The 23,024-nt window shown below is 44.3% G+C and overlaps 1 protein-coding gene across 1 annotated transcript in view; it reads left to right on the top strand.

The window, feature by feature from the left end:
- Prkca (protein kinase C alpha) overlaps window positions 1-15,282 on the top strand; it is a 377,074-nt gene extending 361,792 nt beyond the window's left edge. Inside the window, exons 16-17 of the mRNA XM_090349887.1 lie at window positions 372-512; window positions 13,349-15,282. Coding sequence (XP_090206013.1) covers window positions 372-512; window positions 13,349-13,513 — 306 coding nt within the window. The 3' untranslated portion in view covers window positions 13,514-15,282. The remainder of the gene's footprint in view (window positions 1-371; window positions 513-13,348) is intronic.
- Window positions 15,283-23,024: the final 7,742 nt, after the last annotated feature.

Here is a 23,024-nt window from a genome sequence, read left to right on the forward strand (position 1 = left end):
GGCAGTGAACAGGTATGTGATGCTATGTGCTGCTTGCCTGTGATGCTTTATGTATACATAATTTTTAATGATATGGGGTTTAACAAAAGAAGCAGATCTGCAAAGTTCTAAAAGAAGGGGGTATGAAGATGTCTATCTGACTTCTTCCTATCCATTTTGGCACTGGCTTCCATTTTCTACCTTTTTCCTGCTGTAACAGTAACTACAGAAGGATGGCCTCGCTTGGGTGACTTCCTTGGTGAGCATCCTGACTACACCTGACGGTATCTAGGCATCCTCATCTCTGGAGCTGAAAGTTCAGCCAGACCAAAACAAGGAAGTGCTGTCTCTGAGAAGCTAGTGTTAGCCAACCTTCTTTCTTTTCTTTCTAGCTGATGACAAAACATCCAGCCAAGAGGCTGGGGTGTGGACCTGAGGGAGAGAGGGACGTGAGAGAACACGCCTTCTTCCGGAGGATCGACTGGGAAAAACTGGAGAACAGGGAGATCCAGCCTCCATTCAAGCCCAAAGTGGTGAGTTCTGAAGAGCAGAGCTGTAGACAAGTCTCCCCTCATTTCTAGGTGTGGCCCTCCTACCTTCCTTCTTGGAACCAGGAAGCATGTGACCCTGGCCTTGGCAGGGTGGAAAAATAGCCAGATACCAGCCCTGGATTGTGCTTCATGCTGGAGTCTGAGCAGTCAGTGTTCTCACTGACTTTGTGGAGTAAGGACAGACAGAGGGACCTCTCATGCTTGTCACTCACAACAGGGCAGCCACAGAGAGCCCTAGACCATTGAAGCCTCACAGGGCATGTCTCTGCTAGGCAGATGTGAGACTCTGAGGCCCCCACACCTGGCAGAGCTGACCTGCTCTCAGATCATAGGGACTGGCTTGCCCTAGGGACTCTTAAGCCCATCTAAATTTCTGGTGGCTCTCAGGCAGGCATGGACACTGGCTCCTACTGGGCCTCTGTGTCTGCTACAAGGAATGAGCAGCAACCATCAGTTCTGATACTGCCAGCTTTATTCAGACTCTGCTGGTGTGGTTGCCATTCATTTTCCTTTATTTAATTAATTCTGTGTGGCAGGCCCTCTCCATTGCTCTACAAATATTAATTCACTTCATCTTTCCAGCATCCCTAGGGTATGAGCATCTCTGTTCCCAGGTTATACTTAAAAAAAAAATCCAAGGCACAGAATGGCTGAATAAGTTGCTGGAGGACACAGAGCTAGTATGTAATGGGACCAGGGGCAGAACCCAAGCCTTTTCCACTGTACCATTGGGCTAGCTCAGTGATGGCTTCACAGCTGATTCTGAGACGTGGTGGTAACTGTGTGTGCCTTCTTAATGTTTCCATCTCTAGAGGTAGAGTGAGTATCTTTAAGATGCCAGCCTTCCCCGTACTGGTTCAGCCTAACTGTATCTCCAACAGGTGTCCCATGAGAGGTCAGGAGGACCCCTGGGGCGGCAGAGTTACTGCCTGTGCCACACACAGCTTTGTTCTCAAGGCAGCAACTTCCTTGTCAGCTGGTTCCCTGCATGCTCTGCTCCCAGAATAACAGTGGGTGACAAGCCCTTTGGACTTTATTTTTCTAAGACATTTTTAGCACAGACTGAAGACAAACTAAAATTAATCAGGTCAGTTGACTTCCTTCTGAATCATCATTTCAAATAGGCCCTTTGATATCTGCCACCCGCGCCCCGCCCCGCCCCCCCCACACTGTCTTCTTGGCCAGCCCTGGACCCTGGGTGCTCTCAGAAGATCCTCTTCTTCAGGGCATAAAGCCTGGATCTGGGGCTTATAGAGGGTCTGGACAGACTAAAAAATGAGGCTGCAGGTACCGCTGCAAAAATAATTTTTAAAAAGTATTAGAAAGTTTCTCTGTTCCCTCTGTCTTTAATATCTATTATTATCTTCTTAAAGGTGAGTGATACCACCTTGATGTAGAAAAATGTGGGCCTTCGGGTCGAGAGTTTGGCCTAGTGGTAGCGTGCTTGCCTAGCATGCACGAAGACCCGGGTTCAATTCCTCGGTACCACATACATAGAAAAAAGCTGAAAATGGTGCTGAGGCTCTAGCCTTGAGAAAGTCCAAGGACAGTGCTCAAGCCCTGAGCTTAAGCCCAGGACTGGCACAAAAAAAAAAAAATGTGGGCCCTGCTTTCAGGATAGAGCAAGATGAATTTAGTTGTCACTCACTTTCCAAAAAGATATGGGTTACAGCAAGGCTACCCATAATACACACTTCCTTTCTCTCTTTATTCTCACCTGGATTTCAAAAGAAACTATCGATTTTCAGATTCTCCCACTTTTAATGGATACTTGGCCTTAAACTCATGGAGAAATAAACCAGGGGGTGACACTTAGGCAGCCAAGAATGTGACCTGTTCTGTGGTGGGTCATAGAATCCACTGGAAACAAAGTGGTTCCCATAGTAGACATTTGAGTGAGGCAGGAGCATTGATTGTGTTTTATTCTGGGAGTGACTCTGGTTGCTTCGTTCCTTGGTTAGTTAGGTCTTTGGTTTGTTGGTTGGTTTGCTGGTTCATTGGTCTGTTGGTTTGACTGAGTGCTGGTTAAAATAAAAGGGAAGAATAGATTGCATTTAGCTATGAAGAGGAAAAAAATGAAACTCACAAAAAGAAGTAGAAATTGTGAATGACATACCTAGAATTGGAGGGTTTTTTTTTGTGGAAAGTTATGCTTGGTCAGAGCTCTGGCTCTGTTCACAAGGAATGGTTCTGCTGGAGAATCTGTGCAAAGAGGAGGAAGGGACCAGACAGAATGCAGGGGACAGGAGGTGGACTGCAGGGATACATCAACAGAGGAAGTCAGAAGCAAGTGAGTAAGACAGGTCAGTTTGTCACAAAGCAGAAGAAAGTCAAAGACAAAGAAAAGCTGGGAGAGTTCTGGTCCCTGAGAGGGCAGCAAAGAGCCCTGGGAGCTCACTTCTCCCCACCTATCCTCCATGCCAATCTCAGGGGAGGGGCACTTCATGTAACGGCACCTACAACACCATGGCTGCAGCCAAAGTACCATACCAAGATCAGTTCATCAGTTAAGCATGACATGGATGATAGAGGAACATGACCTCTGACAAAGATGCACATGCACTGCAATGAACTCAGTGGGAAAAACGAGCTGAGGACCAAAGCTGTAGTAAGATGTGGCTTTACAGCTTTGTTGGTGAAGTGAGTTCCCTGATACAGAGCTAACTGGGAAGTCAAAAGAAATTGCAGATTCATACAGAGCTGAGCCTTATCAAACAGGCAGTAGTGCTACTTCAAAGACAGGCATGGTCTCACTGTGGCTACTGAACAACACCCTGACAATATGGCTGCCAGGGAGCCTGCCTCAGAAGGCTCTACCTCTAAGCAGCTTTCCCCACCCCTCCTTCATGACTTTGTATGTCTTCTCAGTGAGGCAGTTTACCCAGAATAAAAGCTCTTACTCTTCCTACATGCATACTGCTCCTGACTCCCATGGAATTAAGCCTTTGTTTATAGTTAAAGATCAGATAGAGGACGTCAGATGCTCACAACTGTTGGCTGGATGCTTCTGGTGATCTAATTTGTCCTAATAACCTAGTTCCAGTGGCTCAGACCTGTAATCCTCACTACTCAGGAGGCTGAGATTTGAGAACCATGGTTTGAAGTCAGCCCAAGCAGAAAAGTCCAAGAGACTCTTAACTCCAGTTAATCACCCAAAAGCCAGAACAACTCAAAGGATGGAACTAGCCATGTGTGAAAAAGTCAAGCAAGAGCAAGCAAGTCCAAACCCCAGTTCTGGCATACACACACATACACACACACACACACACACACACACACACACACACACACACGCACACAGAGTAATTTGTGCTAATAAAATCAAGAGTCTATCATCTTTATTTTGGTTTTATTTTTGTTTTCCTTTTGAATCTTTAAAGAAAGATTATTCCCAAGCTGAAGAGAGCATCAATGGCTCATGCCTGTAATCTCTGGAGGCTGAGTTTAAAGCCAGCCTTGGGAATAAAATCCATGAGACTCTTATCTCCAATTAGCCACCAAAAAACTCCAGAAGTGGCATGGCTCAAGTGGTAGAATACCAACATTGAATAGAAAAGCTCAGGAATTGTGCCCAGGCTGTAAGTTCAAGTCCCAGGGCCAGCTCCAAAAAATACACAAAAAGAAAAGAAAAGAAAAAGAAAGGTTGTTCCAGAATCACTGACCTCCCAGGGAAGGGTAGAAGTATTATAACAGTGGACACCTACAGTTCCTATCAAGAGGAACTGAAGTGTCTGTAGTGTGCATTATATGTATCATCTTTCAACTGCCAAAGTGACATTGGTGAAATTAAAATGTGAGACACCCATTGTGCAAAGACACTTCCTGGTGTGTGATCCATCAGGAGGCTTTGAACAGGATTTTCTGTCTCCGGTGACGTGAAGGCCAGGTCTACAGCACAGGTGGGGCCTGTGGCCCGGATTCTATGTAAGGTCACACGTAGGGGAGAGGAGACAGAGGAACAACAGACATCAAGTACACAGGACCATAGCTATCTCACCAGACAAATCTGGAGGCTTAGAAGTTTGTCCGCAGCAGCCCATGGTGAGAGAGACCCATCCTGGGTAGCACCATATTTATCCCTAGTTCACTCTATACCACCATGAAGACCGATGAGTTTCTGGAAGATGGGACAATTGCTTGACAGACTAGAGACTTCCATGTGCTGCTTGATTTTATCAAACAAAAGCCAAGACAAAACAAGTCAGCTGTGCTGTCCTATCCTAGCCACAAGCAAGCTGGAGCAGGCGCATCTGAAAGAAACATGGTGGAGGTCCCTGCTCTATAGACAAAGAACGCCAGGCCAGCCTTCAGCAGATGTACTTGCAGCACACCTGAGCCATTAAAAGGAAGCCCATTCATATTCCCAAGACTCCCTGTTAGAAGATGGTGTTTTTAAGCAGGATGTTGCCTTTGGTACATCTTCATTTTCAGGAGAAAAAGTGAGAGTGTTTACCTGCCTACCACAGCATCAGAGAGGCAAGGAAGTACCACGTGTGGGCTTACACAGCCAGTGTGCCTGGCCTCCTGCTGGGATGGACTGCTCTTTCTTTCTGTTTTGCTCCAAGGTTCGGATCACTTTGACCTCTGCAGACTTTTATCCTGATGGAGGATAAATGGCCAAGAACGGCCTTCAAATATCCATCACCCTGCCTGAGATGAGGAGCAGTTTGTACAGCTACTTGGACATGTGAAGTGAACGGATATTTTTCCCTGAATTCTAGCTGTTGATAGTAAGGAGTGGCTAGCTAGCTCGCAGGCAAGCCAGGGGCAATCGCTGGATGGTACTGGTTATTGGGAAGGAGAAATCCATCTAGAAAGCCAACATCTAGAAATACTCTACAGCACACAGTAGGGCAGAGCATGTGGAAAATGGGCCTGTCTTTCGTAAGAGATGGTTCTTGGGGAAATACTGTCAAGGAGAGGTAGGAAAAAAAGATAGAATGACTTCATCACGGCTTTGCTATCTTTGCAGCAAGAACGTCATGGAATTAGAACATTGAGAACAGGATAGAGCAAGAGTTCCCCAGTAAGAGGCTCGATTCAGAGGCTTCTCAGTAGCTTGCTCAGAGCGTCATGATGGTTTGATTACCAAAGTTAGTACCATCCTTTTTCTATTAGAAAAATGAATTAAATTCTAGTTTTATATCAGACTTGTAAATGAGTTGGGAAAATACTATAAAGAATTTCTCTATTCCCTATACACAATCTCTGAAAATCAACATTTTATCATGTTTGTGCTGTTCTTTTTCTATTCTTAGTGCCTGTATGTATGTACACGCGTGCACACACACACATACACACACACACACACACACACACACACACACACACACTTTTCTAAACCACTTGAGAGTAAGCTGAAGATATAATGCTTCCTTAAGTACATATCCTATGGATGTTTTCTAAACATCAGAATGTCCTGTGGTACCATTACTCTCATGGAGCAATTACTCTGCCAAGTTAATTGTACAGAGAAGCAGCTACCCAAGATAAGAAGAGGGGCCTGCGGTGACTGTCTGCTTCATAAGGTAACATGGCCACATCTAATCAGTTCCCTTGAGTGGCAGGCAGATTTGTTCTCTTGGCCTTTCCCTTGAGTCAGTAACAGTAATGCTAATTAAAATTGAGATTCTCAAGACTTAGGGGAACTTTGCTGACATTATAAAACACTAACCAGACGTGGATATGAGAAGAAATCTCATCATGGTCTATTCGGGTTTGATTTAAACCTTTAAGCCAGTCTAGAATTGCATTTTTACTTGGTAAATTAGAAGCAAGCAGTTTTCTCTATTCTTTGATAATTATTCCCCCAGAATACACTTCTCCTCGGAAGAGAAACTGGAAGAAATGAGACATTGTAAATTATAATCCATATAAATAAGTAGTATTATTGCAAACTTAAGGGTTAAGGGTTGGTATAAATTGCAAACCCTGTCTACCTCAGGCATGTAAACTGACAAGTGCTAGCCATCTGGAGTAAGGGTCCCCAATGGAAATGGTTAGTATACTGTTCTTAAAAAAGCGGCTTTGCTGGGGCCAGGAGTTTGGCCTACAGGTAGAGTGCTTGCCTAGCATGCATGAAGACCTGGATTCGATTACTTGGTACCACATACATAGAAAAAAACTGGAAATGATGCTGTGGCTCAAGTGGTAGAGCTCTAGCCTTGAGAAAAGTCTAAGGATCATGCTCAGGCTCTGAGTTTAACCTTACAACTAGCATAAAAAGAGGCTTTGCTCACTGATGTTGGCCTTGACATGCAGAAAGACCAAATGGAGCACATGATTTCCTTCTATAGAAATAACTTTTTTATTTCATTTTTTAAAGAAAAGGAATGGTATCAACTTTGAAACAAAACTATCATGACACTCTAAGCATCATTTCTTTCTATAGGAATAAAAAGCCTCAGGCATACATAGCTCTCACACCTACAAGAACAGAACTTAATGTAAGCTTATATCCTGTGTCTATCAGCAAACTAAACCAGCCTCTCTGAACAGCATTTGCCATCTCTTGGAACAAACAGTACGTTTAATGGTATCCAACAAAACAAAGCCCTTCTCCAGGCTCTGACCATAGGAAATGTTGGCAGGAAGTAGAGAAAGTCACAATCTCTTTTAAAATCATATTATTATTGTTTTTAGATGTATTTCTGGGAACCGGGAGTTTGGTCTAGTGGTAGAATACTTACCTAGCATGCATGAAGACCCGGGTTCAATTCCTTGGTACCACATACATAGAAAAAAGCCAGAAGCGGTGCTGAGGCCCAAGTGGTAGAGAAAGTTCAAGGACAAGGCTCAGGTCCTGAGCTCAATCAAAAAAAAAAAAACTATCTCTGTGTAGTAATAAAAACAGTTAAGCAATGGGAAATGATATAAAAGATTCCAAGCCTCTTATAAGTACTTTGGGAGACAGCAATCTGGAGGATCAAAGTTCAATGCCAGCCTGGGCCAAGAGTTAGTGAAATTCCATACCAACAAATAAGCTGGGTGTAGTAGTCACATAGGTGAACCCAGCATAGGTAGTTTGAGGATAACAGTCTGAGGTCAAACTCCCATAAAAAACAAACAGAAAAACAGGTAGACCCTATCTGAAATGAGACAGACATACAGAGGCATACACAGAGACAGAAAGAGAAAAATAGAGACAGTAAGAATATGAAAGTAATCTCCTCCCCTCCTGCATGACTATTCCTGATCTTCCAGAAAGTTACATGCATGTATAAACATACATAGAACATCTGGAGTTGTAGTTCAAGTGGTAGGGCATTTGCCTACATGCATGTGGTCCAGGTTCAATCCCCCATGAGGCAAATGAGGTTGTGCCATGGTTTTCAACTTGCATCTTTCCCATAATGACAACCATGAAGGTCCACCATCTGCTCAGGTGGATCCATGGCTCTTCACTTAGCCATTCCCAATTCTGAGGTCCAAGGCTAGGAACTGACTATTCTCCAAACCCTCTCCTCTGTCCATTCCTGTTCTCCAGACTATCTGTACCAAAATGCACTGGCTTCAGTGGGCATCCAGGTCCTCGGTGAGCACGTTTCCAGAACCTTGAGTGACTAAACGAGCAGACTAACCTTGCTCTGTAACCCTTAACCGTGTGCTCCTGCTTGTGTGGGTCCTGCACGGAGACCATTCCCTGAGCATGCTGAGACCCATGAGAGGACAGAGCGGCTGCCACAGGCCCTCACTGCAAGGGAGGGGAGGGTCTTGGAGGAGAGCAGCAAGCTCTGGCCTCGCAGCAAGTGCAAGGCAACACGCACCAGCTTGTTTCTGCTGCTGGTTATTGAAAAGGACGGTATGTACTCGTGACATAGGGAGCTGTGCAGCGACAGAGGTGATGTTCTCACTAACGCTCCCACTATACCGCATGGTGGACTCTCCCAGAATTGGTTCTTGAAGCACATGTGGCGGTTTCTGTGCTACCCAAGACACCTTGCAACATCCAGTAATGCCAGGAGAGCCTTCCTGCTGTTCTGTTTTGCTTCTTCTCTGAATTTACCCCAAGTCTTTATGCTTCATTAGTTCTGCACTCTGCCCACTGTCCTGCTTTCGTTTGGTTTTGCATTCTTTCTAATGGCCATTATTTCTGAGCTACTCATGTTCCCATACCAATGACAGTGAGGTTGCATTCTCCATGACCGAGGCATGGGAGCAGGGGGCAGGGCTGAGAACAGGATGGGTATACAGCCCGTGCCCGGCAGCCTCTCACAGGTAAGCATCCCAGGCTCTGTAGTGCAGCAGGGGCTCTTTCCTACAACCTGTCATGAACGCAGGGTGTGCGTGAAGCCACTCACCACAGCGTGGGAGTCTGCATCATTCCATGCTTGAGCATGCTTACCAAGCCTGATGTTTTCCAAAGTACATTTTATGCATTGATGAATTCATCAAATTGGTAAGCATTTCAAAATGACAAAGGTATCCATTCTGTAATCCAGCGATAAAGAAGGTAATTATTCATAGCATTTTCATTTCATCCTTCAAACATTGACTCACTGCCTTTTACTTGTTAAGTACTTGCTATGTGTGTTGTACCTGAGACCCCTCTTGTGCCATGTCGTCTAAAAGGGCCTCACATGCACTGGCTCCTTCTTGCTTCGGAACAGCCTTGGAAGGTGTGTGGTCACATCCGTAGGTAGATGTCAAGGCTTTCCCCAAACGACGGCTTTAGATCTCTCTGATCTGTCCTTCTATCCTGCTCTGCCCCAGTGTTCCCTCAAGGGTCAGTGTTGCCCAGTACATACAACGCACCATCTGATCCCAGTCCAGCCTGCCTCTTGTTACCTTCTTCCCTTCCACTCTTGCCCCTGCCAGATGTACGGTGCATCATATCCTACCTAGCAAAAGCATCAGCTGGTGAAATGTACAGATAGACTTTGGAGGTGAAGACTATCTACACCCGCCCTAGGGATTTGCTCATGCACCATTTTGGCTGTTTTGTATGTTCAATGGCCTAGAGCTCTCGGGCCAGGGACAACCCATGGCTGCCTGTTGTCAATGACAGCCATCCTTGTGGTGGGGGATGTGAGGACCTCTGCCATCATTCCTTCCCTTTCTCATCCACACATCCTGGTAGGTGATTCCTTGACCCTTTTGTCTCTGTGCCTCTTCTTGCTTCCTACTGGGCTCCAAATAGTCCCTGAGGCCCACTAGCACCAAGCCGATGGTTTTAAGTTTGGATTCTAGGTGGCAGCAGACCCTTTTTCTGTGTGGAGAATGCAATGGCCCTTGAATCTCTTGTCTGACTTTTCTCAAGGATCTAGGGAGCTCTGGGTTTCATGGTCCTTTCCTGAGCTCAGTGGTAGGAATGGTGGAATCTTTTAAACACAAGTAGTTCAATACCTCCTCCAGTGTCACCTAAAGGAGACCTCTGGTTCCTAAAGGAGACCTCCGGTTCTACTTTTGCTAAGAAGTGGGCCAGAAGGGTAATTTTTAAAACATTAAGCAACCCTTCATAGAAGAAAAATAAGTGATTTGTTTCTGGTAGCAAACTTGGAGTGGTCATTCTTCTCCTGTCCCTTTGTAAGAGGCAGAGACTCCTTTCCACTTGGATATCCCCCAGATGAAAGCAATCTTCTGAACTCATGCAAATTTCAGACTCAGCCTCCAGGCTTTCTACCACTTCCTTCTCCACATCTCACTAACCTACACAGCAGTCCCTTTTGTCCCATGATTGATGTTGTCTGAACATTAGTGGTTTCCTTTTGACTTTTTGTCCTTATTTTGTCCTTACCTCTCTGGTCTTTCCACCTAAGCAAGCCAGTTTCAGAAACACTTTCTTTTGCTAAAATGTGACTTCTCTGTCTGAGTCAGGGAAAATTCCAAGGAAATTTCGAGTGAGAAAGGAGAGGAAAGTACTTCCAGTTTCAAGTCTAACATAGTCACATTACCATTCAGTGTGATCACAGACAGTGATGAGATCATCTGAGCTCCATGGTTTCTCCTTAACTGTGCTGTCATCAGCACAGTTGTGGCCTGAGGTTTCCATCAAACAGGTTTTTCTCTCCCTTTGTTACAATACTTGGCTTTAGAAGCTGTGGAATCCCTTAGGAACAGCCCTTCTTGCTACCTCAGCTGTAGAACTTATCCTCAAGAATCCATCCCTGTTCTCTTCCTTGTTTTGACTTTTAAGAACTCACCTCTCAGAGAATTCCCTTGGTTTTTCTCTCCTCTTGGTTTTCTTTTCCGTTTTTCCGTTGGCAGTAAAACCATGGCTTTTGTAAACTTTTGCAACTAGAAGCTGATTTGTGAGTACCATAAAGACAGACTTCATAGGAAAAGATCACATTTGTGCAATCTTTTCACAGAACATATCAATACATCTAAAGCTAGCCAAGTGAATATCTAGCCAGAGCAGAAAGAACATTTTACCTTAGCTTGCTGTGCTCTTCCTTGTAGGGCAATATGTGATTTTGTTGTTGTTGATGAGGTTGTTCCCAAAAATTCCCTGTGTCCTTTGTGTGGTTGATGACTACCCAGAGAAAGACAAATGATGCTGCATTCAGGAGGCACGTGGTTCTGCCTCTAGCAGTGCCAGCAGTAGATTCTCTTGCATCCCTGCAGTCAATGTACATACATTCATTGGGTTCTGAAACCTGAGATTATAACATTTGCTTACACTGTTCTTGCTTTGTGCTTCTAAGGCTTCTCTGTTCTCTCCTCACATGTGGCTGCCTCTTTCTAATTTCCTTCGTTTGGCCCTCACCTTTACCTTTACATTGACCTGAAGACGGACTCATCTTCACACAATAGTTTGGATATATCCCAGCATTTCTAACAGCAGTGCTAGGGACATTTTGAGCCAATAATTCTTTGGGAGTACTGTCCTGTGCACATTAGGATTTTTATTAGCATCTCTGATCTCTACCCGTTAGCTGCCAGGAATAATACCCCTGAATCAAGTCATGACAGTAAAAAATGGATCCCATGGGGCAAAATATCCACACTAGTATGAAAAGAGGACTCTTTCTTAGCTCTCCATCATCACAGCAGTATCTGAATATGGTACCCAGAGGAGATTGGTTTCCATTTGCTTATCTAACGGATGAATCAAATACAGACTCCTGATTAAGTCGATGGAAGAAGCATTGCACCCTTATTTATTTCACAAAGAGCCTTTTTCAGTGTGCATGAGGGGTGATGTAAAATTACAGGCTCTGCCTCGGCTGCTTTTGCTTTAAGTGCTTTGTGCTCCTCAAGGAAAAGCGTCATGGAAACTTGGAGTGTGAAAGTGGATATTTTGCTGTCGCCATGCTGGGAGACAGGACTGGTGGGAGCTGTAGGCCTCCACAGAGTGACCAAGAGGCCCCACCGTACCCCACAGCCCTGCTGCTCACACCGCACATGCATACACACACACACACACACACACACACACACACACACACACACACACACCATTCACTGCAGGGTGAAATGTCCTCACATTCATAGTAGATGGTCGAGTCATAAAATGAAAGTAACCCAGAAAGGGAAATTGTTGTTTATGAAGACTTTACATTGAATTCAGAACATGCTTTCCACCTCAACAGGTTCTTAGGAACAAGTTGTATGTGATGAAAAGAAGGTGGGAAAGTTACGATAAAACTAGCTTCTCTAGAGACTCTTCTAGAATCCAGAGAAAGGAGGTGAAAGAAGAGACCAGCAAGCACAGCTTGGAGATAGAACTGGTCTTCTGTACAAACAGGCACAGCAGTGTGTATTGAACTCTGACCAGGTGCTGGGCTGTGCATGAAATGGCATGTTTAACCTTCCTAACAGAAGCCTGGGAAGGATATGAGACTATTCTCCCTCCTTTACCAATAGGAAAATTGGGGTGGACTGCACTTTGCAGATGACCTAGGGCTGTCTTTTGTTACAGATTAAAGAATGCCAGCCTGGGTTCAACCTATACAAACTCAGAATTAGTACCTGTTGCCCCCATAGTGTTACCAGCATAGCAAGGGACAGTAATCTATTCTGAGTTCCAAGTCTCTATTAGTAATGCAGTGGAATTGGTTCAGAGTCACCCTGAGAACCCAGAGACTTGGATAGGCCATAGCCCTTCTGGGTGGCTGGAAAAGTGAGGGAAACAGGTGTCTCCAACTCCTAAGGGTATCACAAGGCAGCTCTGCCTGAAGCCTCCATTTGCACAGAATTCCCTGTTGGAACATCAAGGACACCAGTACTCAAAGCAGCCAGCAGGCTTTCCAGTGTCTCCCCAGGCACCCCAGGGCACCTGTGCAAACCTCCTCCAGCCTGAGATCACCCTGCAGAGAAGCTCCATGTTGACCTGTGTGTAGTTCTGTCTTGCTGTCCGGAATTGCAACTGGGCCTGGAAGTCATCTCCACCCTCACGACCATACTTAATATTATTAAGAGATCTTGGTTGGATGGCAAAGATACATAGTTTTTGCTCCACCCTCTCAGTTTAGGGGGTGCTTACAATCCCAGCCAATAACTTGGCTTTTTCAACATGAAGCCATGACCACAGCCCTGTGCGTGCAACATTCACGCACATAGCTTGCTCAGTGAGGAGAAAGTGAAGTGAGAAGGGCTTGTCTTCCCATGGCTACCTTCTTGCCAACAGTGCATTTCTATGTGGAGTTTTCATTCTGAGGGTATGCGAATCTTTACAATGGAGTCCCTGTGTTGTTTGCTGTGCCTGGCTTCTGATTCCAGTAGGCCTGCAAGTTTTCTAAGGTTCTTCCCACCTAACCAGTCCCAATTTCCCCAGCCACACCTTTCTTCAGCCAGTGCTCCCAGAGAGCTGCTCCCTGTGTTTTGTAATATTTACTGAACTCTCTCTCTCTTTTTTTTTTCTTTTTTCTCTACAGTGTGGCAAAGGAGCAGAAAACTTTGACAAATTCTTCACACGAGGGCAGCCTGTCTTAACGCCGCCAGATCAGCTGGTCATCGCTAACATAGACCAGTCTGATTTTGAAGGGTTCTCGTATGTCAACCCCCAGTTTGTGCACCCTATTTTGCAGAGTGCAGTATGAGACTCACCAATGAAAGCAAATGCCTCCCTACCCCTCAGCCTCCCCAACAGTGGGAGGTGATCCTTGACCCTAATATTTTTAAGGCCACGGCCTTATGTCTTACTCCATATGGAGGCCTGAAAATTGTAGGGTAATTAGTTCACTCGTGATCAACTTTTCAGGGTCTCTCTCTTACAACCAAGAACATGATCTTAGTGGAAGATGACAAAATATACAGTGTCCAGTTTAATTATGTAGATGTCACATCTGACTATAGATTTACCTTTCCTAGAAAAATGAAGAAACTCTTACCCCCTTTTTGGTACGATTTGATATATTCTCTATCTGTGGATTTTTCACCATGAGGCTCCCCATACCAGACATGTTGAAGTGAACTTGCCCTAGTCCAAGGGACTGGAAACATCTCCAACCCACAAAACCTTTGAGATGAAAGAATGGGGAGCCCAGAGCATGAGCAAAGAGGGATTGGGGATGGGAAAGCCTTCAAGAGACCCACTGCTTCTGTTCTCTGTGTCGATGGAAAGTCCTGAAAATCCGAAAGACCAGGATGGGACCTAATCACTGTTCTCCAATATCATAGTAAAACAGTAACCCAGTAGTTTAAAAACACACACAGGAGAACTTCAGATGAATGTTGTGGGGTGACATTGTTATCTGTTACCCTATCTGATTGATAACTGTCTCGATATTTGCATTCTTTTTAAGAGGCCAAATCATCTAAGGACTTTTCTAAATGAACCAGTGAAATCATTTCAGATCAAAGAAAGAACCCAGTGTGTATGTATGTTCATTTAATCTCTGGGAGATTATTCTTCGATCCAGGGTGCCATTAGTAGCCATGCCACCACCCATGAGTGTCGTTAGCCAACCCCCATCCCCACACACAACAATATTTTGCTACCTATGTTGTTCCCCTTTCTAAGAAACTAAAGTATACACCCCCATCCCCTTTTGTACTTATTTATTTAAAAAGCTGCAGTGTCGTTTATGAAAGTACGATGTATAGTAACTTAAAGCATTGATTCTAGCATCCATCCCTTTGGGTTCATTTGCCTCCTTCCTCTAGCCCTGTGGTAGCCATGTAGGGATGAAAAACAATACAATGTGTTTCCCACTCCCAGCTCCTGTTGAAAGACAAGCTCTAGACTGAGACACCTGGATGCTCATCAGCTCAAAGATGTTTTCTTGCTAGAAAGATCTTAATATGTTTTGCAGATGCATCATGCAATGGATTTTGCATGTTTATAATAAACCTTAATAACAAGTAAATCTATATTATTGATATAATTATATCAAATATAAAGAGTATTATAATACTTTTATAAGACACAATTGTGCTATATTTGTGAAGGTTCATGTTTCCAATCTACTATTATGATTAAGTTTTAGCTTAATATTTGCTACTGTGCTTTCTCTTCCCCTCCCCCAGCACTGTATCAGATATATTAATTTTTAATGTAGATCTAATTTCAAAAATGAATGACTATTTTACATGTTTAATTAGGCTTTTACTATATATGTGTATATGTGTGTGTATAATATATATATATTTGATTCTACCTACAAACCAAAATTTTGTTTGTGGGGATTATTTTTGAGATGACACTCTCTTAGCTTCTTAATGTCATTTTCCATTTGAGTTTCACCACCATTCTTCCTCCTGGGGGTTCTAATATGTCTGGTATGTTTGTGAACATGTCTGGTATTGTTATAGCACTGGACTGGGGAAGGAGGGGGGAGAGAGAGGGAAAGAGGGAGAGAGAGAGAAAGAGAGGGGGGGAGAGAGAGAGCGCTATCTTTAAACCTGTGACTGTTGGGACTGTTGGATATTTTGACTGGGGGAAGAGCTCTGGGAGGTGAGGGTATTCTGTGTATTTGAACACAACAGATGCACACAATCCATCTTGTTGTCCTACTGTTTGCTCCAGTAAACACACACACACTTCATGAGACTCACTGTAAGTCAGTCCCTGAACACAGCCATTCTCTACAGCAGCCCACAGACTCTCTTCATAGTCTTCAAATCTCCTTCTAGCTGTCACTAAAATTGGCCATGCAAGTCTTGTAATGGGCCCTAATTTGGCAATATCCCTTCCTGATGCAGTATCCTAGGAGGAGCCAGGCCTCCAGTGAAAAGTCACCATCTGTCCTAGAAAGCTGTTCTGTTCCCTTCCCCATAGCACCTCCAAGTTAAGTTCTAAGTATCACTCTTGGGCTGTTTGCCTGAAGTTCACATAACATACAACCATCTTTGAGGCAAGAGGCACAGATAGTATTGGAAGGTGAAGTAGGGAATGAGCCAGACCAGAATAGAGTGGTTTCTTCTGTCATATTTGATGGACTGTAGACTTCTAAATTCAGAAAGAGTTCATTTATTGATTGCTCAAATGCTGCTTGTCAGAGCACATTCTAGGTGTATGTCTACATCAGAATACTGGTGTGGCAGTAAAGAAATTGATTCATAGAATGAACAGGCAACAGGGCTGGTCCCCAACTCAGAAGCGAGGTGAGCCAAATCCCAGAAGAGCACCTGGCCTTGCAGACGATCTATCCCAGTGTGTCCAGCTGCCTGCTTGTCTCAAGCAAGCAGCAGTCCTGGATTTTGTATTGGTTTGGAAGGTTTGGGTTTTCATTTTATAGCCAACAGAGTTCCAGGTTACTAGGAAATAAATTCTACCTCTCAGCTGGCTTGTATCCTTAGAAAATATAAAATGACATTTTGAAAGAAATGACTCCTACCTGGATCCATCACTCTTCATGAGGAGCAGCAGACTCGACGGACAGACTATGGGAATGAAAGTAGTAACAGAAAAAATGCAGGGGGGCTAGGAGTTTGGCCTAGTGGTAGAGTGCTTGCCTTGCATGCATGAAGACCCAGGTTCAATTCCTCAGTACTACATACATTTAAAAAAGGCCAAAAATGGTGCTATGGCTCAAGTGGTAGAGCTCTAGCCTTGAGAAAATCCAAGGACAGTGCTCAGGCCCTGAGCCCAAGCCCAGGACTGGCAAAAAAAAATGGCAGCCTGAGGAATTATTCATGATGTAGTCTATTTTGTGCATTGCTGACCATGAAATTTAGACTAAGCTGATGATTTAAAGATCTGAGATAGTTACTGCAGAATACCTAACTTATGTGCATTACCATTATCCACCATTCTCCACACAATTGATTAACAACATTCTATACCACTCCCCCTACTCCACAGACCTGGTAGGAAATGGAGTGGCCAGGAAAGGACTGCTATTTGAATTTCAGCAACTATGTTGGAGGCTGGCAGCAGGAGATCCAGCTTCAAAGGTTTATTCTCTAGGAAATAGGAATACCTGCTCCTGACCACTGCCTGCCTCACTAGGTCCTATGGAAGAGAATCTAACACACTCTGAGTCTCCACAGAACCCAGAGCTGTGACCCAGAAAGGCCATTCAAATTGTTGTCTGTTATTTTTCCATTGGAATATGGCCAGTGCTCAGCTGCAGAGCCTCCCTCCATGGCTGCAAGCCAGTGGGCTGACAGCTCTGCTCTGGGCTCTCCATCTAGAGCTGTCTGGTGCTTGATTTGAATGGCAGTTGCTGAATGGCACTGCCAGGTGCAGTGCTCAAGAGGTTAATGAGAGACCCAATCATGGGCAGGAACTAGTACAGAAGGTGAACGGGAAACACTAGGAAGCAAGATGGTTAGTACTCTACACATCAAACTTGGAGTCCTGTGGCCTAGTTGAAGCTAATGCTTAATCACACTCTGCATTTCTTAATGAAATGTATTAGACTTTCTATGTGAATCTTAATAGAAAGTTCAGGATGGTCAAGAGCTCTCTGGAAGCTTAACCTAAGAATACTGGTAGATAAATACCACCTGGCCAAGGATTGTTGATCATTTCTGTGAACTTAAGTCCACAACGATACTCGTGACTTACAATCCATTGACATGCCAAGAAGAAAGAGGTGGGTGGAGCTGAAATCAGACAGGATAGAGAAGAGTAGGATTGTGTTGCATTGGGAAGGATACAGCAAGAGGGAGACAAAGCTGCGTCATTTCAGAAGCTTTACACTGGACATCATTGGTACTAATGGAAGTCACCTTCTGCCGGTCTTCAAGAATGTCTTTTTGCCAGAGAATCCTCAGAAAATCCCACCAAAGGCCAACAACAGTCATCAGCTTCTCAACAACTGTGAGAAGCCCTTTTCCTCTCTCAAATTTCAAGTGACATAGTTATCTGGGAAGAGCCAGACCATCCACCAAATCCTGGAAGCCAGAAGGTTCCATTCTTTACTCTGTTTGGCCTCCTGCAGAGGATTATGGTTCTGAGCTGAGGATGGATGGATTGATGGATGGATAAATGGGTAGATGGATGAATAGATATGTAAATGAATTGTCAGATGGACAAATGGGTGGATGTGTATGGGATGAATGGATACATGTGTGAATGGATAGATGATGGATGGATGGATATGGATGTATACACGGATGAATGGATGGTGGGTGGGTGCATGCATGGATGGATGGGTGAGTGGATGGATAGGTAGGTGAACAACTGGATGGATGTGTGGATGGATGAATAGATGCATGGATGCATGAGTGGATGATTGGATGGATGGATGGATAGATGGGTGTGTAAATGGATAGATGGGTAGGTAGATGGACAGATGGATGATTGGATATGGATGGGTGGCTAGATGGATGGGTGAGGGATGGATGGATGGATGGATGGATGGATGGATGGATGGATGGATGGATGAGTGGGTGTATGGAGGGGTGAGTGGGTAGACGGACAGATGGATGAGTGAATAAATAGGTAGGTGGATAGATAAGTGAGTAGATGAACAGATGAGTCACAAAACAACCAATACTGCAATTTCTACCAGTATCTGTGAGCAGGAGAAATAGGATTTTTTTGCTAGGCTTTAAATGAAAGTCTTACAAAAACCTCACACAGACAACAGCATCTGACACCATCTGACAGTCATTTTCACACCTTGATCCTCAGGAGTCGCCCATTTCTTGTGTGTATATCACATGTTTGCTGTTTTGTTTTTGTAGTCCTGCAAAGGTGGGGAGCCTGTTTTCCCACTGAGGACACTAAACAACCATAATCACAAGATGGATGCAGAGCAAGGGGCCAGAAAGTAGGATACCCAAGAGAGTTACAGGTACCATGATGGGGTGACAGTGATAAGGGAGGGAAAAGACATTCTGGTATTCATGGCTTTACATGCTGACTTCACAAGGAACACTGGAAAATATTTTATAATGGTTTTCCTTGAGCTGCTTGAGCTTCCATTTGTGAAACACTCCAAACTGCCAATGTTCCTGCCAGGTCCTGTTTGAGCCGATGTGACTGGCCCAGGGAACACGCATACATTTCTGCTGTTAAAAAAAAAATTCAGAAAGTTGCAAAAAAAAAGCTGCCTGAGTTCTATGTGAGTGAAACCAGTGATGTAGAACTGATGTGGACTTCAGAGCAGTTAATCTGATCGTGTCAGGGCTGGCAGAGATTAAAACCACACACAGCTGTGATCCCTGGGCCTCACATCTGGGCGATCTGGTATCCCTTAATAACCATGACAGTCACTCTCAGTCATCAGACAAGCTTACAGCGAACCGACATTCAAGCCCACAAGTTCCAAAGACTTTTCTTAACCTTGTTAATTCCAACAGAACCACTAACGATACAGCGCTATTTGTACTTTTTTTAATGGGGAACTTTAATAAGTCGATTCTTTTTAAAATATGAATTTGTAAAGCTACTAATGATTTCATAAAATTCCAATTTCATGGAGCTTGATTCCTGGGTCAGCTAGAACACCCCTGACTGCCTTCCCACTCAGGTTCTTCCTGTGCAGCGGGGTATGGAGTTCTCGTTAGAATGACTGCGAGTTCACACAGAACTCACTAACAGTCTGTTTTTTTAGTAGATACTGGGGACAACTGCATAAAGCTTTGAAATGGTCAAACTTTAGGCAAGATGGCTTGATCATTTCCCTTTCCTCTGAGAGGCTCTGTGAGCACATTTTGTGAGGAGATAGAAGGGACTTTTTCAGCTCTGTTCTCAGTGCTCTCTGGTTCTCAGGTCTCTCATACAGATGTCCTGTGAGGCTTATGCCCATAGGGCAATTGAGAAATGCTTCATTTGTCCTGAGAAATAATAAGTGCATCCATTTCACAGTCACCATGTGTGTGAGTGGACAAACTGACTTTCCAGTCCATTTTATAGAAATCCTTTTATTCTGAGATGGCTTTGCACTCTGACTAAACAACCATGTCCCTGTCTCTGTTTAACTTTAGGAGTATCTCATCTTGCTGTTGGTTGTAGATTTTTGTTAATAGTCTTCCTGAAAGAATGTAATTGCTTCCTTGAGGGGCTTAGTGGACTATTCAAAACCATACATGGAATGGATGTTATTATAGTCTCAAGATTTTCTAAAAAAAAAAAAATCGAAATCCTACCCTTATTATTAAGGTATTTCTGAATATCTTTTACAAATGGTAAGAAATACTTGAAAATGATTTTCCCACATGATTTGTTTTGTTTTGTTTTGTAACATCCATGCCATATTACAATCTTCTGAGAAAAAAAAAACACCATACAAAGAGCCCTAGTTTGTACAGAGGAAGAGACAGAGGCTGGGATTTTGCCTTCTGCTTTAATCCCTATGGCCAAGGGGTAGAGGCCATTGGGCTGACAAATACGGTTTGTTTGTACCGCAGAGAAAATGGATGTTTGAATTTCTGCATCATTTTCCTCAATTTGTATCACCTCTAAGCTTTGTTTGCATGATATGCTTTGTTTAGACATTAACTGTAGTTTGGAAGCAAGTGTGGACGAATAAAGATAGTAATCATCCCTCAGCAGTCTCTTTTGCATTTTATTGCACCATTAAAATTCTAGTTCATCAAGTGTTCACCTAGTAGTGTTTGACTCTGGACATATTCTATAGCTTTCTTTCACCTTTTTACCCAATTCAAGTAACTCTTTCTTCCTCCTTAATAAGTGCATGCGGTCAGCAAAGTATGGTTTCTCACACCAAGCACTCAGGAAGCTGAGATGAAGGAACTATGCATTTTAGGCCATCCTAGGCTAGATAATAAAACCTTGCCTCAAAAAAATTAAACTACTACATGTTTTGAGTCAAACACCAAACAGTAACTGGGATAAAGTAATGGCAGATCCTTCATCCATTAATCATAGATCATTTATTTGTTTTGGACCAGCCAGGAGTCATGCTAGACCCCAGTGCTTTCTCAAGGTTAGTGCTCTACTGCTTAAGCCACAGCACCCCTTCCAGCTTTTTCTGTGTATGTGGTACTAGGGAATTGAACTCAGGGCTTCATGCATGCTAGGCAAGCACCATTCCACTAGGTCATGCTCTTCCCCTTGCCCCCCCCCCCGTGCCTATATTCTTGTACCTCAGAACTTCAATGAAGGGCCAGGAGTGTGGCCTAGTGGTAGAGTGTTGGCCTACCATGCACAAAGACCAGGGTTCAATTCCTCTGTATTACATACACAGAAAAAGCTGAAAGTGTAATGCACCCACTACCTGATGAATGTAACTGTAACCCCTTGATACATTACCCCGACAATAAAATAAAATTTAAAAAGAAAAGGCTGAATGTGGTGCTGTGGCTCAAGTGGTAGAGCTCTGGCCTTGAGAAAGCCAACAATAGCGCTCAGGACGTGAGTTCAAGCCCTAGGACTGGCAACAACAATTAACAACAACAAAAACTGCAGGGGAAGATGTTGCAGACAGCATCCAAGGATGGGTGGACCCCTTCCCTTCGAATGGAAGGTTCCAGAAGGAATTCAGCCAAAATCTGGAATTTTCTAGAGAAGTAGCTATGGCTCACACATCCTGTCAACCAAAGTATGCATTCAACTCCAGAGGGACTGTCTTCACTGTCTCAACAGCCCCCAGCTGGGATTTATTCCTGAGTGAAAAACGGGGACCAATTTTCAAATGTGGAGCATTCAAACATGTCTAGTGTTTTAGAAGGTATTACTCATGAGGGATGGATCTCACAATGAATCACAATGACACACTGTCTCTAAAAGCCAAGGACTAGCCTTGGCAAAGTTTGTCTTTGTACCTTTCCTCACCTCCTCCTTGGGGGCTGCTCTATGCCTGCACTCACAGCTTCATCCCATGCTGCTCACCTCCCCACTCACCCACAGCCTGACCTTCCCAATGCCCAAACTTGCCTGTTTTGTGCTTGCAGTCCCCTGGGTAGATCACCAAGTGTCAGCACCCACTGACTTAATAATCTGACCCTAAGGTGCTATTGTCATGCTGACCTGTTAGCCACTGAGCAAGGCATTACTTTATAAGCAGGATCCTATATTAACACTCCTCCATAGGGTCCTTGCCTTTATTTTAGTGCCTCTAACGAACGCCCTACTCTGAAATAAGGTGGCTCACACCTATTGAACACCTACTTAGGAGGCTGAGAATTGAGGATTGAAGTTCAAAGCCAACCCCAGTGGAAAGTCCATGAGACCCTTATCTCTAATGAACCACCAGAACACCAGAAGTGGAGCTGTAGCTCAAAGTAGTAGAGCACTAATCTTGAGTGAAAAGGCTTGGGACAGAGTCCAGGCCTTGAATTCAAGCCCCACAGCTGACAAAATTAAAAAAGAATCTTCTTCCATGTCACTGATCTCCCTGCTCCACTGCCCAGAGCTCAGCCTTCTTCTCCCCACCTCTCTCCACCTCTCCCTACACACAAGCCTGCAGAACCTGGCTAATGTCTGCTGATGACTTCCTACCACAGACTCCCCTCCCCATGAGAGCCCTGGGGGGAGGCTATGTGTGTGTGTGTGCTTTCCCATCAGAATGTAAGCTCTTCCAGAGGTGCCAGCTTGTCTGTCCTTTTGTTCGTCTTTGGGTGCTTGATTTCAGCAATGACAGCAGTATTTGTGCAGTATTTGTGTTTCTGGGGCTCCCCAGAACATTTGTGGAAGGAAGGAAGGAAGGAAGGAAGGAAGGAAGGAAGGAAGGAAGGAAGGGACGGAGGGAGGGAGGGAGGGAGGGGGAGGGAGGGAGGGAGGAGAGAGAGAGGGAGGGAGAAGATGAGTGGGAACCTAGCAAGATGTCTTAAAAATCATTAAGAAGCCCTGATCCTTGCCTAGAAACAAGATATACACATAACCACCACTAATGAGCTATGCCTACAAAATCCAAGTTCTTAGCCTGCGATTCAAACCAGGATCTAAAAGCAATAATTGCCTGAGCTTACACTTGAGAGACTGATGCATGCATCCCTGAGCTTTTTTAGCTCAGTTGCCCCACTGAAATAGTGATGTGAATGGCAAAGGACATCCATTTTCTCTGTCTGTCCCCATTCTGAGAGCAAGCTGGGCAGGGAGCAGGGCTTTACCTGTGGGGAGAGGACAAGAAGTGATAGGGGCTCAAGAAAGAAGTGGATATCTCCCCACAATTCCTTCTTTTTGTGGGTGTGTGCCAGTCCTGGGGTTTGAACCAGGGCCTAGGCACTGTCCCTGAACTTATTTTACTCAAG

Source organism: Megascapheus bottae, chromosome 17 (genome assembly GCF_031878675.1).
Source record: "Megascapheus bottae isolate mThoBot1 chromosome 17, mThoBot2.hap1, whole genome shotgun sequence".
Taxonomy (NCBI): Eukaryota; Metazoa; Chordata; class Mammalia; order Rodentia; family Geomyidae; genus Megascapheus; species Megascapheus bottae.